Source organism: Papio anubis, chromosome 19, assembly GCF_008728515.1.
Source record: "Papio anubis isolate 15944 chromosome 19, Panubis1.0, whole genome shotgun sequence".
In the NCBI taxonomy this organism is placed as follows: Eukaryota; Metazoa; Chordata; class Mammalia; order Primates; family Cercopithecidae; genus Papio; species Papio anubis.
Window position 1 is genome coordinate 25769961 of NC_044994.1, and position 15902 is coordinate 25785862.

Consider the following 15902-nt stretch of genomic DNA (forward strand, 5'->3'; position numbering starts at 1 on the left):
TGGAATGCTGGCTGTTAGACCTTGTGCCTCATGAATTTGGTGATGAATCTGTGAGTCTCTTAATTACCGAGAATTGGTAAACAGCATGGGTTGGGACATTTACAAAATTCAGCAGATTGTGGATTACCAATATCAAAAGAAACTGCCCAATGCATAAATTCTTTAGAGGCAGAAAATCAGAGTTTCCCTTGCTTTTATGCAAATGTAATGATAATACAATCCCTTTGGAAAACAGAACACTCTGACAAATGTAGTCTCATTCCATCTTTGAAACAGCTCTTTGAAGGAAATAGACCAGAAATAACTAGTCTCATTTTACAACTGAGTTTACAAACTTCTCTTGTGTTCTTATCATACATGCATAAAGCAGCATGCAAGGTAGCATGGGAGTGCATAAAAATCATACAACATGGCACATGTATACATATGTAACAAACCTGCACGTTGTGCACATGTACCCTAGACCATAAAATATAATTTTAAAAAAAGGAAAAATCATAGAGTTATTGGCTCAGAGAGGTTATTGGAGAAACTGAGGTACACAGTGATTAGCCTAGGATCACAGTTCCTTTGTGTAAAGTCAAAATGAGAATTCTAATTGTATCTCAGTCAGGGCTTTTTTCTTTGGGTCAAATTAAGACAGACAAATAGAGTTGAAGTTCCAGTTTTTTATGCCACTAAAAAAGATAATTTCAAAATGAAATATCTTGAAGTCTTTTTAGCCTACTGTAATTCTAGAAGCATGAATTTTGTATCCATTTATATGACGCATTAAGAAGATGCTTCATTTCCATTCCAAATGAAGTTACAATGGATGTTTTTGTAGATTAAAAACTTAATATTTTATATTCATGCTACATTTCTTGTTGCTTTATACCCTAAAGGCACATCCAGGGATTTAGGTGTAGTTCATGGCACATTTTGAGATTATCTTTTCCCTTGCATTATCACATTCTACGTGCCTCCTCTGTGATCGTATATGAAGCACATTATATATATTTTTTCTCTCCTTTTAGATTCAGCTTTCCAAAATTGGGCCACCTTTTATAATCAAGAGCCAACCAGTCTCCAAACCCGAGTCTCGAGCATCCACTAGCACATCCGTCAGTGGCGGGAGGAACACAGGAGCCAGGACCCTCGCAGATATCAAGGCCCGGGCCCAACAAGCTCGGGCCCAGCGAGAGGCTGCTGCAGCTGCTGCCGTAGCTGCTGCAGCGAGCATTGTCTCTGGAGCCATGGGAAGCCCAGGAGAGGGTGGAAAGGCGAGAACCCTGGCACACATCAAAGAACAGACAAAGGCTAAGCTCTTTGCAAAGCATCAAGCTCGAGCCCATCTCTTCCAGACCTCTAAAGAGACCCGGTTGCCTCCGCTCAGCTCAAAGGAAGGGCCTTCAAACTTAGAAGTCTCTTCTACCCCTGAAACAAAAATGGAAGGTTCGACTGGTGTCATTATTGTCAATCCAAACTGTAGATCTCCTAGCAACAAGTCTGCCCACCTCCGGGAGACCACCACTGTACTACAGCAGTCTCTTCACCCAAGTAAACTTCCAGAAACTGCCACTGACTTATCTCTGCATAGTTCTGATGAAAACATACCTGTGTCACATTTATCTGAGAAAATTGTTTCATCTACCTCTTCTGAAAATAGCAGTGTGCCCATGCTTTTTAATAAAAATTCTGTCCCTGTATCTGTTTGCAGCACTGCTATATCGGGAGCAATTAAAGAACATCCCTTTGTGAGTTCTGTTGATAAATCCTCTGTCCTAATGTCTGTTGACAGTGCAAACACTACGATTTCTGCTTGTAATATAAGCATGTTAAAAACCATCCAGGGAACTGACACTCCATGTATAGCCATTATACCAAAATGTATTGAAAGCACTCCCATTTCAGCCACTACAGAGGGCTCCAGCATATCAAGCTCCATGGATGATAAGCAGTTACTAATATCAAGCAGCAGTGCTAGTAACTTAGTCTCCACTCAGTACACCTCTGTGCCAACTCCCTCCATCGGAAACAATTTGCCAAACCACCTCTCCGCTAGCTCTGTCTTGATTCCCCCGACGGGAATTAACAACAGATTTCCTCCTGAGAAGATAGCCATACCTGGGAGTGAAGAACAGGCCACTGTATCCATGGGTACCACTGTGAGAGCAGCCCTCAGCTGCAGTGATTCCGTAGCGGTCACAGACTCTCTGGTTGCACACTCAACCGTTGCAATGTTTAGTGGAAACATGCTGACAATAAACTCTTATGATAGTCCTCCCAAGTTAAGTGCTGAAAGCCTGGACAAAAATTCAGGGCCTCGAAACAGGGCAGATAATTCTGGAAAACCTCAGCAACCACAAGGGGGCTTTGCACCAGCAGCCATAAACCGATCAATTCCGTGTAAAGTCATCGTTGACCACAGCACCACGCTGACCTCCAGTTTGTCTCTGACTGTCTCCGTTGAAAGTTCAGAAGCCAACTTGGACCTGCAGGGCAGGCCAGTGAGGACAGAGGCATCCATACAGCCCATGGCGTGTCCTCAGGTCTCTGTGATTAGCAGGCCTGAGCCAATTGCCAGTGAAGGTGTAGATCACAGTTCCACTTTCATTGCTGCTTCGGCAGCAAAACAAGAGTGTAAAATATTGCAGGCCACCTGCTCAAGTCTCCGAGAATTACCCCTTGTTCCAGATAAATTAAATGAGCCGACTGCTCCCAGTCATAACTTTGCTGAGCAGGCACGTGGCCCAGCTACGTTCAAAAGCGAGGCAGACACAACCTGTAGCAATCAGTATAACCCAAGTAACCGGATTTGCTGGAGTGATGATGGGATGAGGAGCACAGGACAGCCTCTGGTTACTCACTCGGGTTCCAGTAAACAAAAGGAATATCTAGAGCAAAATTGTCCAAAGGCTATCAAAACTGAACATGCCAGCTACTTGAACGTGTCCGAACTTCATCCCAGGAATCTCATAACAAATGTCGCTCTTCCTGTGAAATCTGAACTTCATGAAGCAGACAAGGGCTTTAGAATGGACACTGAAGACTTCCCCGGCCCTGAGCTGCCTCCTCCAGCTGCAGAGGTAGCCTCTAGTGTACAACAAACACAGAACGTGAAAGCTTCCACCTCGAGCCCCATGGAAGAGGCTATTTCCTTGGCTACCGACACCCTGAAAAGAGTCCCTGGTGCAGGGAGCTCAAGCTGTCGTCTGTCCTCTGTGGAAGCTAACAACCCGCTGGTGACGCAGTTACTACAGGGCAACCTGCCTTTGGAAAAAGTGTTGCCGCAACCCAGATTGGGAGCCAAGCTTGAAATCAACAGGCTTCCGTTGCCTCTTCAAACTACCTCAGTGGGTAAAACAGCGCCAGAGAGAAACGTTGAAATTCCGCCCAGCTCTCCAAATGCAGATGGTAAGGGCTACTTGGCAGGGACTCTTGCACCACTCCAAATGAGAAAGCGAGAAAACCACCCCAAAAAGAGAGTAGCTAGGACTGTAGGAGAACACACTCAAGTTAAATGTGAACCAGGAAAATTGTTGGTGGAGCCAGATGTTAAAGGGGTGCCTTGTGTCATCAATTCTGGCATGAGTCAGCTGGGACACAGCCAGACATTTAAGCAAGAATGGCTAAACAAGCACTCCATGCAGAACAGAATTGTTCACAGCCCTGAGGTCAAACAGCAAAAGAGACTGCTCCCCTCGTGTAGCTTCCAGCAGAACCTATTTCATGTTGACAAGAATGGCGGCTTCCACCCTGACGCTGGTACCTCACACAGACAGCAGTTTTACCAAATGCCTATGGCTGCCAGGGGCCCCATTCCTACTGCAGCTCTATTACAGGCCTCTTCCAAGACCCCAGTGGGGTGTAATGCATTTGCCTTCAACAGGCATCTTGAACAGAAGGGATTGGGGGAGGTTAGTCTTTCCTCAGCACCTCACCAGCTAAGGTTAGCCAACATGTTATCTCCCAATATGTCCATGAAAGAAGGTGATGAGGTGGGAGGCACTGCACATGCAATGCCAAACAAAGCACTAGTACATCCGCCGCCGCCACCGCCTCCCCCTCCCCCTCCGCCTCCACCCTTGGCTTTGCCCCCGCCTCCCCCCCCACCACCTCCACTACCTCCACCTCTCCCTAATGCAGAAGTCCCATCCGATCCAAAACAACCTCCAGTTACCATGGAAACCACTAAGAGACTTAGTTGGCCACAGTCCACGGGCATATGTAGCAATATAAAATCGGAACCTCTTTCTTTTGAGGAAGGTTTAAGCAGCAGCTGTGAACTGGGCATGAAACAAGTTTCCTATGACCAGAATGAAATGAAAGAACAGTTAAAAGCATTCGCACTAAAAAATGCAGATTTATCTTCCTATTTGCTTTCTGAGCCACAAAAGCCTTTTACCCAATTAGCTGCTCAGAAAATGCAGGTGCAGCAACAACAGCAGCTCTGTGGAAATTATCCAACAATACACTTTGGTAGCACGAGTTTCAAAAGGGCAGCATCTGCAATTGAAAAGTCCATTGGGATTTTGGGAAGTGGCTCCAATCCTGCCACGGGCTTGCCTGGTCAGAACGCTCAGATGCCCGTTCAGAACTTTGCCGACAGCAGCAATGCAGATGAATTGGAACTGAAATGCTCTTGCCGGCTGAAAGCCATGATTGTGTGCAAAGGCTGTGGGGCCTTCTGCCATGATGACTGCATAGGTCCTTCAAAACTCTGTGTAGCATGCCTGGTTGTACGATAAGAGCTGAGTGAAAGATGCAGTATCCCTTTTCCACACGGAAAAGCCAAATAGCATCAGCAGCAACACATCGAATAATGCAGTGGTTTCTATCATGCTAATTTATTTTGCTTTGAAGCAGGTACCTTTTCTCTATGGCATTATTTTCTTGCATTTCTCATAAAGGGGAGGATGCATTCCCAACTGAATGGCTCACTGGCATGTCTTTTACATGTTCAGCTGCCATTCCTAGCTTTGGAAAGTTTCTTTCTGTCCATGTGTATACAAGTCAATGCCCCATTTTTGTTTTTCTTTTAACCCCGGTGTAGATAGGAAAAGGAAATTTTTAATTACTTAATAACCAGAAATGCAGATATATAAAGAGAATGAGAGGAATGATTTAAAGTGGTTATGCATTTTTCTATAGATGAGCCATTACAGCAAGGAATTTTACAGTTGACTTTTCTGGACCTAGCTTTACCACAGTGATTAAATCCTATTTAGAAAGGGGAGTCTGATTTAAATGTGTGATTCCTTGTATTTACTCCTATCACAAAAGATATATGAAAGGAGGTATGCCATTGATGAAATCCACTATCCTGAGTATTACCTTTCCTCCTGTTTTACTCTTTCTCAAAGACTATGGCAGAATATCTGGATCTTCCTTGGATTTTGTACACATATTGTAATGAAATGTGTCCTACATCTGAAATTGCAGCATGGGACTCATGCCCAGCAATCTGGTTCTAGCCCTTTGACACCTGATCATATGAAATCAATTGGTCAGCCAATAGCCATAAGCCCAGAGGATTTTAGAGCTTCATGTATGGCTTTTAAGAGTAGGTTTGAGAAAAAAAAAAAAAAAGGCCCTAAAATTCAAAGCAAGGAAATTAAATGCTGTATATGAACACATAAATGTGTTGATAATGTAAATATCCTATTCATGGTAATCAATTACTAGATATTAAAATGGGGGGGTGGAAATCATTGTAGCCCTTTATTGATGACACCCGTGCATTCTGGCTTCAGACCTTGCAGAGGTTGGCCATCTCCTTTTAAAAGTGTCATTGATGATAAGAGGGACTACCCAAGGCTAAAGCATCAACATTTTTCAGAACAATTATTTTTCTCATTATTTACAACCTATATAATTCAACCCTTATTTCAAAAAAAAGAAAAAAAACTGTTCTAGGTATGGCATGTTTTGTTTTTCCGTCAGGTATATTCAATACATTCTTCATATTTAGGGGAACTGCTTTTGAAAAAGGGATACTGCATCTTAACAGTTATCTTCTGTGTGCATCCAGTAAAATCTGCGTGTTGAGTATTTGAGCTACATTCCATATACTTTGGCCACCCTCAAACCAGAGGACAGCCGTAGTTCAGGAGGCTCTGTTTTCAAAAGCAAGTTCAGAAGCACATGCACATTGAGGAAAGATGAAAGAAAACAAAAACCAACCACGCCCATTTAACTTCAGATTACAGAGCACAAAATGTGGAGTGCCATTAACCCATTGATTGATTGTGGCTGTAGAATTTGAAAAACAAACGTGGGGGGGTGGGGAATCATCTGTATCCAGGGTAAGAATGACCGATATTTTCACATGGGATCATCCTAGTCACTGTAAACTTTTTGACATTCCCGTAAAACACGTCTTAAAAGTTGACTGGAATGAGCAGAAATTACATTCCTGAAAACAAGAACACTTGTGATTTTTTATAATAACAAACTATATGATATGTTTTTTTCTCCATATTTATTGTGATGTTGCCAAATTTCTTTAGGTGATAGAGACATCATTTCGAATAACAAATTGCTGATAGTGAGAGGTACTTTATCTTAGAAAGAAAAGAAAGGCCTGCTGCTGTAGCCATGATTTTGGTGCTTCAGTACTGTCATTTGTTTTTCACAGTAAAATTGGCAAAACTAATGACTGAGAACGTTAGCAATGCACTTAACCAGCCTTTCCCAAGGAATGCAGCATAAGTTCCAGCGGATCCTTAGTTTTCTCTTCACTGCACGCCAGGTTGTGTTGGGGTGGCATCCTTATCAGTGGTGTCTTTTGTCTGCCTGGCTCTGATATCATCCTGATTTCAAAGATCATGCTCTTAGTCTCACAGCGGGGCACCCCTATAATATAGACACTTGCATGCCAACTCCTTCCAAATTCAATCACTGCTTTACCAGTGTCAGATACTGTCTACACCAGCAAATTGAAGCCCATCACATCAGTAACTGACGTGGTGTTGGAAGAAACTCCAGTCTACAGAACCTTTGCACTCGGTATGTGAGGTACAATTGAGGCTGATGAGGTACTGAGCTCATTATCAGTTCCTTCATTATTGAATACTGCCTGCAAGTTGCTTATTGGGAATAAGGAAAAGTGTCCTTCTGTATGTTTGATTTTTCACATAACAGGCTTGGAGAATCAGTTGTTGATAGTGCATGGATTCTATCATCCAGGTCCGATTAGCATAATTTTTCTGTGCCCTTGCCTTTTTTTTTTTTTTTTTTTTTTTTTTTTTTTTTTTTTGCTCCAGTTCAAATTCCTAGTGTTCTCACATGGTTTATATTACTGAAAAATTAGTATCTTTAAGCTAAAATATAAGGGAAAGGAAGAAGAGAAATTTAGATGTAAAATGTGGGTCAGATATTTTATAGGTTTCCATTTGAGATATATATACACACAAAAGCCAGTATATTTGAATTGACTGAGTAGGTTCTTAGTTTTCTGATTTCTACATGTGTCTGCTATGTGCAAATGGAGTATGTTATTTACTACATGGTTATTGTGGTGTCGTGTGCAAATGTTAGCACGTGCATTATCCTGATTACTGGACACAGTTTTATTCTTATCAGGAATAGAACTTGCACATGTACCATACAATTTTTTTTTTTACTCACAAAGGATGTATTTCCCTAAGTAGCACTTTTGGAGCAGGGGGAAGGAAGAAAACTGCTATTCCCTAATCCTCCTCCTATAAGATATGCATATGCCTGAGGTGTATAAAGACATTTAGGTTAGTTCATGGGCATGTTAATAAGAGCATTCTGATGCAAATTCATTTTCAAAATGAAAACATTTTTTTCTTCCCCAAAGTGAGAATAGCAGAAATTTTGGTGAACTGAGCACCATAGTTATATATTTCCCTGCGAAGGTCTAGTTTGAAGAAAGCAAAACTTGAAAACAAACCTATGAGGTTGAGCCTGGTTGCTATAAAGACTTTGGGGTGGTGTGTGTTTCTGGGATGAGCTATATAGAAGGTTTAGTTGACTGCTGGACCTTGGATATTCTTATTTGGTTCAAAATAAACACACAAAAACAAGCTGGTGCATATGGTGCTTTATAATGCAGTGGAGAGTAAGAATACACATTGCTGTAGCCCCATTTCATTTACAAACCCTCGCACAATCTCAAAAGTGGAAGTTACCGTGGCCTCTGGTTTCCCAGTTCCTCCGTGGTATAATGAAGTCCCAGGTTTTAGAAGCTGAAGCCAAGCCTAGGGTAGCATCGTCTGTATGGTGGTGAGGCCCAGCACAGCGGTAGCTGCCTAGTGGGAATGACCCCTTCTGAGCACGCAGAGCCCAGAGTCACTGTCCACCTCCGTTCCCAGAGAACAATTGTGAAGAGTCCTAGAACAGGAACTCGGAATCAGACTGTCAGGGGCCTATGCAGCCAAAATGTTACTAAATATAAAATTCCTGTCGTCTTCAGTCTTCATGCTTTGTCACTGTAAAGCGAACAAAAAGCATTTTTACTATAATTTAAAGGAGCTGCTTTTTTATAGCACATACTATTTCGCTTTGTACTATATTTGATAGTTGCAGAATAATTTAGACTGTAGAAAAACTTTGTTGTATTTGTACTGTTCTTGAATGTTTCAAAGAAAGTGCTTTACTTGGTTGCCATAATTTTCTTGTACTGCTGTATTCCCCTCCGTCCCCTACTTCATGGAAACCTGATATGGTACATATTTTCAGTAGTTGTTTTTTTTTTTTAATGTGTGTTCGTTTGTACTTTTTTTTTGGTCAGTATTCTGAATGTTTACATCTGTTTGACATTAGCCATTTAATGCCTTTTTTAAAGGCGGTATTACTCCTACAGTGTAACAGCAAAATGTGAAATCAACCCAAACATAACATGCATGACAAACACAGATTGGGGGCGAAGGCCCTGAACCTACATAGACATTTTATATCAGCATACAGAAAAGTAAAATCCTCCTTCAGTCCTCTACCAAAGAATATATTATTCCCACAGGAAAAACTCAGAAAAGGTGTGTAAAATCCTCAGAAGGGGGAGCAGTTGATTCAGTAAGACTGCAACAATTTAATACTGTTACGCTTGCTTTGATACCTGACTAAATGTGACTGAGTGCAACAAGCATTTAAAAAAATTTTTAGACAGTGTTTTGTTTAGAATTCAGGGATCATGCATTCTTTAATGGTGCTGTTTGTTTTTTATTTCTTTTCTACAAAGAAAACAAGTGTTGCCTACAAAAGTGACTGCTCACAATACCATAAGTTAAATGAAATGAAGTGTTTGTCTCTTCATGTTTCTCTGTCTTTCCCTTTCTCAAAGTAACAACTTGGGTTTCAATATTAAGATATTCTGGAGAAAATAAAGAAATTAAACATGAAATAATTGTCATTTTAATTTTTTAATAAAATGAAGTAATTTATATATGTTAAATGTACTAACAATTGAAAATTCTATTTTTAAAAAGTATAGGGACAACTTAAACCATATACTGTTAAATTACTCATGCTGCTTTTTGGTAATGGTGACTTGTCAACATATAGTTATAACTATGTTTAAAACAGGAAAAGCTAAAACTGGAACTTCAGAAATGAATGGTAGCTGTTAATGCTTATCATTTAAGACTATATTTGAACTTTCTGTTTTCATTAAGGTCTTCATTTTTTATACCAAAAAGCATTCAGTTAAACAAATTGTTACTATCACATGTATTTTTAACTTTCAAAATGAATAATTCAGAAAATGATCTCTTAAAAGAATTGCTTTGGTTAATTTTTAAAAATCCTACATGAAATATTATAGCTAGAGTTATTTGAATGAAATGCTGTGAGCCATTAAAATAAAATTGGCTCAGTTATATTTACCTAGGTTAAAGAAATATGCATATCTTTTCAGTAAGATGAATCAAAGCATTAAACACAGTTGGCTATTAAATCTGCTGTTTTTTCATCTACACAGAAAATGTTGTGTTTAGCCACCAGATGGCGAAAGAGGATATTTACTTTTGTAGGGGAAAAAAAATACTTTTTCCTCCTCCAAAAACCAAATTTAATAGTAATACTAAAAGTCCAATTTATTCACGTCAGTAGAGGATGGGTATTTCTAGGTTAATTACATTATTTTCACTACAATGATGATGCTTTTTCCACGATTTTTTCTACTAACATATTTACAAAATGCTTTCTTAATTTTATTTTGAATTGCAGAGTTTGTTTTTAGAATTTTTTCTCATTGCATTACCCCACAGGCATTATCTAGTCCAAAACCTATTAGGATAAAACTGAACAGCTCAGCATTCTCTAAGCTGACATTTAGTGAAACTTATCCGAATGCTCTGTGCGTTTTTATTTTAATAAAAGTACAATCACACAATTTTTGTATAAATGTCCCATTATTTTTAATACAATAATGTAGCCTAATTTAAATAATAATTTATGTTAGAATCTAAAGTATTTATTTGTATCCATCATAGCACTTATCAAAGAACAAGTGATTTATCCGGTATTTACCACATAAATACTATTGTAATAGAACATAATTATGTTATTTAGAAGGATCCCAGCTAGCATGTAGTTGATACAACAGTTTTGGCCTTCTTTCTACAGAAGACAATTGAACAGAAATCCTAGAAAGTGTTTCACATCCCATAAAATTATTTGAAGTCTATAGATCGCCTAGACTGAATATTTCAAGCGAAGATCACACACAGTGCTTCACAGTGATCTGCAAAAATGATAAGTTGAAATAATCAAATGTCACAACTAATTTAGAAGTCTAAATTGAGTAATGAACCCAGTCCTCATCCCTATAGAAACTTTTACCCAAGTTGCCAATGTAATGACCATAGACTCTCACTACTTAGAGGAAAATCGCTTGAGTTAAGAAAACAAAGGTTGAAGTATTGACCATTTTATTTAACCAGTTTTAAGTTTTGCAACTATAGTAAATATCCCATTGTGCTATCTATTTAAGTAAAGCATGTATTAAAAATATTTGACAATCTTTGAAGGGTCAACCAACCAATCTAAGCACATGCTACACAAAAGCAATGGCCCTATAAAAACACATCAGCGAAGACTGGCTGAATGGCAGTTCTGTGAATGAAGGAACCCCTGAGTCTGCTTTTATCAGCAGTTAGGATTTTTACTTAGTACCTTCATTGTATTTATGGGAAAGTCTGTTTCAGAGGTACTTTGTTTAAGCTAAAATTACCATCTAAAGTCTCATTTTAAAATTTTTATTTCTTCATTGTAAATTCACAAATTATAGTTGTACATATTTATGGGTTAAAAAGTGATGTTACAATTTATGAATACAATATGGAGTAGTTAAATCAAGCTAGTGAACATAGTCATCATCTCAAATACTTGTTTTTTTGTGGTGAGAATATTTGAAATGTACTCAGTAGTTTTGAAGTGTACAGGTCCTCATTTACTAAACTCACCATGCTGTGCAAATGGACACTCCTCATAAATAACAACTTGGCCCAAGAGTAGGGGCACCAGCTCCTTTAAAACAAGGTCTCGGACACTTGAAGTTATATACGTTCCATCTCATTTTCTATAGGGTCATCACAAAGTATTTTGTCAGAAGTTTTTAAATTGAAAATATATTTCACTGTTGATTCAACTTATATCTGTAGTTTCATATTATGATTTTCTTTCAGGAAAACAGTGTGTCCAGAATCTTCATTCTTCAATGAAGAAGGGACACAGAGGGACCTCAGAGGAGTTCCATTTTCCTTGATTCATTTCAGTGAGCAATGCTGGGATGTTATAGCATCGTCCCAAATATAGCAAAGTATGACTGACCTCAGTAACGGTAGGAAATGTGAGCTTTTCCTGGGTTTCTCTCTCCTCCTATAGAAGTGACAACATTTATGTGTATCCATTTATATATAAATGAAACATTTCCTAGTGTAATATGAACATCATTTGCAAATCAGTTTGTCTTAAAATGAGGATTTGAAAGGATTGGCGTAGGAATAGGGACAGTATTCTATAGTGGTTTCTAAGTGGAAGCCACTAACACATTTTATACCCCTTCTTCCTTTAACCTGTAAGTTCAATGTAGATTTCTTTGTTTCTTTTGGTGCATATTTTTGATAAAATATTTACATCTCCAGGAAGAATAGTAAAAGCTATGAAAAATTAGCTGGTAGCTTAGAAAACGTCAACAAATTTAAAAACTTTTACAAACTATATTCAGAGTAGGACTTTATGAATAATCTGTTACCTCTCCTGGATAAATACTGAATGTCCTCACCTTTTGTTCATCAGAAAGACTGTGAGATTGGTAGCAGCCAGTTTCTTTCTTTTTCTTCTTCATATGCTGATATTGGAAAGAGTCTTTGGTAGAAACTTTTGTATCCAAAAAGATTTGCTTGGCAGCAACTGGGAATAATCAAAGCTACCAGTCCTTACAATTCCAGTTTTATAATTGTGACTTTCAGTAATATTATTACCTTAAAAAAAAGCCTAAAGAAGACATTATGATCTGAATATGGAGGAGATTTGACAAATTCCCTTCATATCGATAAACTTTTAAGAGTTTTCAGTGTATACTACAGCGATTTTCCAGAGCTGTTCCAAAAAGGCCTTATTAAAAAAATATAGCATTCATTTAGAAATAATTGATAACATTAAAAATAATTTATTAAATTATTTAAAATAACAGTTAAGATAGCATGATTTTAAAATTTCTATTAAAAATAAAGATTAAAAAGTCATAGTTGATAACATTATTAAATGTATTAATTTTAAAATAATAATTGATAATATTAGTGAAATGCAGTGTAACAAGTGCCACAAAGCATTTTACAGGTATTATCACATTTATTTTTTAAAAACCTATAAAGAAAGCACCATTTTTGTATCTATAATAAATAAGGAATCTGAGGCTTAGAGAGCTTAAAGTTAAGGACACTCAGCTAAGATTTGGGGTATAAAGATTTATCAGAAACAAAAGCTCATCCTCTTATTTGCTAGAAGATGCAATGACTGCTACACAGATTTTGCTAACTCCTGAGGATTCCTAGAAAAATCAGAGGGTCTCAGACCTTGAAAAAATATATAGGTTAGTGGGAAAGACAATAAAATAATTTAGTCTGACAAAAATATAACCAAGATATGTGCAAGGTTCAATGAGGAAGGAAGCAACCAAGTGGGTGAAACTATGTAGGGTTGCCAGTGGCTGAGAATGAGACCTCTAGAAGGACACATATTCCCCTCATCTGCCATGGTTTAAGGGCAGTACCACGGGGCAGGAGAGCAAGTTTTTCCCCATCAGTATACCAATTGCTTTCCTGGAACAGGGTTCATCAATAAAGAGACTGTTTTTTTCTGATAATGATCTTTTTAAGTTTTTTGACTGTCCACTAGAGAAAAAAAAAAATCAAGCTTGTAAAGAATTAAAAGTTAGTTTTCTTCAGAAGTCTTACTGGGGGCTATAGACTCCGGACTATAGCCTTGGAGAGATCTTTCAGAGAGGTGCCATAAGACTATTCCAAAACTGTTTTGGCTCATCGCTTTTATACAGGCAGTGAAGGTTCAGTACGTGCAAAATCATATCAAATTCTGGGTGCAAGAGTACATCTGGTTATAGATTGTAGAGGCATAATCACTGACCCTGCAGGCATTATCTTATTGTAGGAATAGGCAAGGCCTAGGGTCATTTATCCTTTAAGGAATATAGTGACTCATTCAAGAGATGTGGGAACCGTGTGCTCTATCCAGTTTTGTCTTCAAAGCATTCTTCCAGAGAACTGCATCTTGTCACAGAGTCAGGGGCTTTGTGAAATTATGCTGGCAGGCAGACATGAGCAAGCATGGCTTTCTATATTTACTACTTGATCCTTTACATAGTTCAGAGCTCTGTCCCTAAAGCCTTCTTTCATGAATCTAGGAATTTGTTCAGATGTTGGTAATGTTAATAATTGACATTTTAGAAGTTAACATATTGAAACAATATTTATGGTGCCTGATGTCCGTGGTGGTCATTGACTCTTTAATACTTTTTTAAAAATATAAAACATATTCCTGTATGTAAAAGTCAACTAGTGTTACAGAGACTACTACAGAAACCAATGGCCAAAAAATGGAGTATCTTGATATAAATTGCAAAGTGAGCAATTAATTTTTTTAAAGGAGAAGAAATTGCTTCTGACTATTCTTATTACTTAATAGGATTCAAATAAGAAAACAAAGAGTTACACATGCAAGCTGCAAGTTTGGATTGAAGTCAAGGAACTTATAAATGTGTCATCCAGTACTTTTGAGAAATAAAAGCTCCCCACTCTGCTGGTGATCACAGAAGGAAAATATTTTCATCATTGGAGAAAATGAAAGCATACAAGAGTCATCCAGCTGATAACACCAAGATATATATAGTGCCAGAGATTAGCTTCACCTGTGTCAGTATTTTTCCAAGACACGCTTGCCTGGTTAAGTGAATCCTACCACTCTCTTAATTCCACGCTGGTGACTGAGGACACAAGCGATGACTGTCACTCCACAGAGAAGCCTAGTCTGTAGCACCAAGTGGTCCATGCTGCGTTGTCATCCTGCCTCAGCTGTGAGAGCGTGACGTTGGGTGATTCACATTCCTGCTTCGTGTCTGACTCATCATCTTGCCCACAGGCCAAACCCATCTTTTATCACCTCTTGCTTGCAAATATTTATCTTAAAGCCATCTGGCAACCTAATGTTTTAAGTATCTTAATAAGTATTTATTTGAAGATAATGTGAAACTAAGAAATTTATAACTTTACATTTAGTGAGAAATTGCATTTTCCTATTTTCAAAAAGAGATTTTAACTTCCTTTTCTACTTAAGTAAAACATGTCATCTCACTGAATATAAAAAGACCTCACTCCTTGACCTTTAATAGTTGTCAAGGGATTCTAAAGATGAAGGCACTTTCGGTGCCAAAATTCATCCAACATTCAATAAGCAAAATTTTTTTTATCACCATCTCTATGCTAGGCCCTGAATTACACGGAATACAGCGTTTTTCTGGTGACTTGATTTTTCAAGAAAATTTGTACCATAAAACATTATCATAAGGCGGAAGAAATTTATCAGAAATGCTATTCAAACATACCTTTCTGGGTCATCCTATTTCCCAGAACAGCTTGCGTATGGATGGAGAGAATAATTGAGGAATGCAAGTTCTGAAAAGATGTCTCTTTTGAAGTTATGTTTAATTTCCAGACTGCTTTATCCAGGCTCAGAGTCAAAATATTTAGCAATATAGTAGAAGATGCAAAATAGTTTTCTGCATCTTCTATTGGAGAAACTATACTTTCTAATATAAAATGGGGAGAAAGAAAGAAAGAAAAACTCCCATATATGGAGAATGGTTTGTCATCAAATTTGGCTCATCTGGAGAAAACAGCACAGATGGTCTAGCTTGCTTCAGGATTGCAGTTTCGTGCCATGCATGATTCACCAGAGAAGGTAAATCAGCATCTGTTCATTTCATTTTGTGTTCACTGTTGTAGCAATAGGTAGTAATGTGCATTAACATTCTTTTGTTGCTAGACCTTAGCAAGCAAATCAGTGTTATTTTCTAGCTAAATTAGACATTATTTTTTCTATAGTTTTACATTCAGATTAATGAAGTGATGCTGAAAAAAAATAAAACCACCTTTCCAGGTTACTAAGATTTGGGAACTCTTCGCTTGGAACACCCTTTCGTCAAGACCTAAAAGTAATTTCCTTCTTTTTTTTTTTAAAGACTATCAAAGTAATTTATCAGAAAGAAAAAACTGGACTCTGTAATCAGTTATTCTTACACGTGGTTGTTTATTAAAATATGGTCATGGGACATTTCTGTTTATGACTGTGAAGGTGGATTTTAAAACATCCTTCCACACACAGATTTGACCTGTTTTTATGTTTCAGAGTAGGCTAATATATTACCAAAAATGAATGAT

At 38.1% G+C, this 15902-nt stretch overlaps 1 protein-coding gene and 1 long non-coding RNA gene across 9 annotated transcripts in view; one reads left to right on the forward strand and one right to left on the reverse strand.

Moving 5' to 3' along the window:
* The window catches only part of ASXL3 (ASXL transcriptional regulator 3), a 173782-nt gene extending 164433 nt beyond the window's left edge, over positions 1 to 9349 (forward strand). For 7 of the 8 annotated variants that reach the window (XM_009192582.3, XM_017951656.3, XM_009192585.3 and 4 more), the window contains one exon: positions 1017 to 9349. In XM_009192582.3, the coding sequence (XP_009190846.1) occupies positions 1017 to 4730 (3714 nt within the window). In that variant the 3' untranslated portion in view covers positions 4731 to 9349. The remainder of the gene's footprint in view (positions 1 to 1016) is intronic. The other variant, XM_009192583.4, reaches the window with a different exon arrangement.
* LOC116271462 lies at positions 7204 to 15675 on the reverse strand. The gene is made up of 2 exons (XR_004180043.1): positions 15068 to 15675; positions 7204 to 8438 (listed from the first exon to the last, which is right to left on the reverse strand). It is a non-coding gene; the product is annotated as an uncharacterized LOC116271462 (long non-coding RNA).
* Between the last annotated feature and the right edge of the window lie 227 nt (positions 15676 to 15902).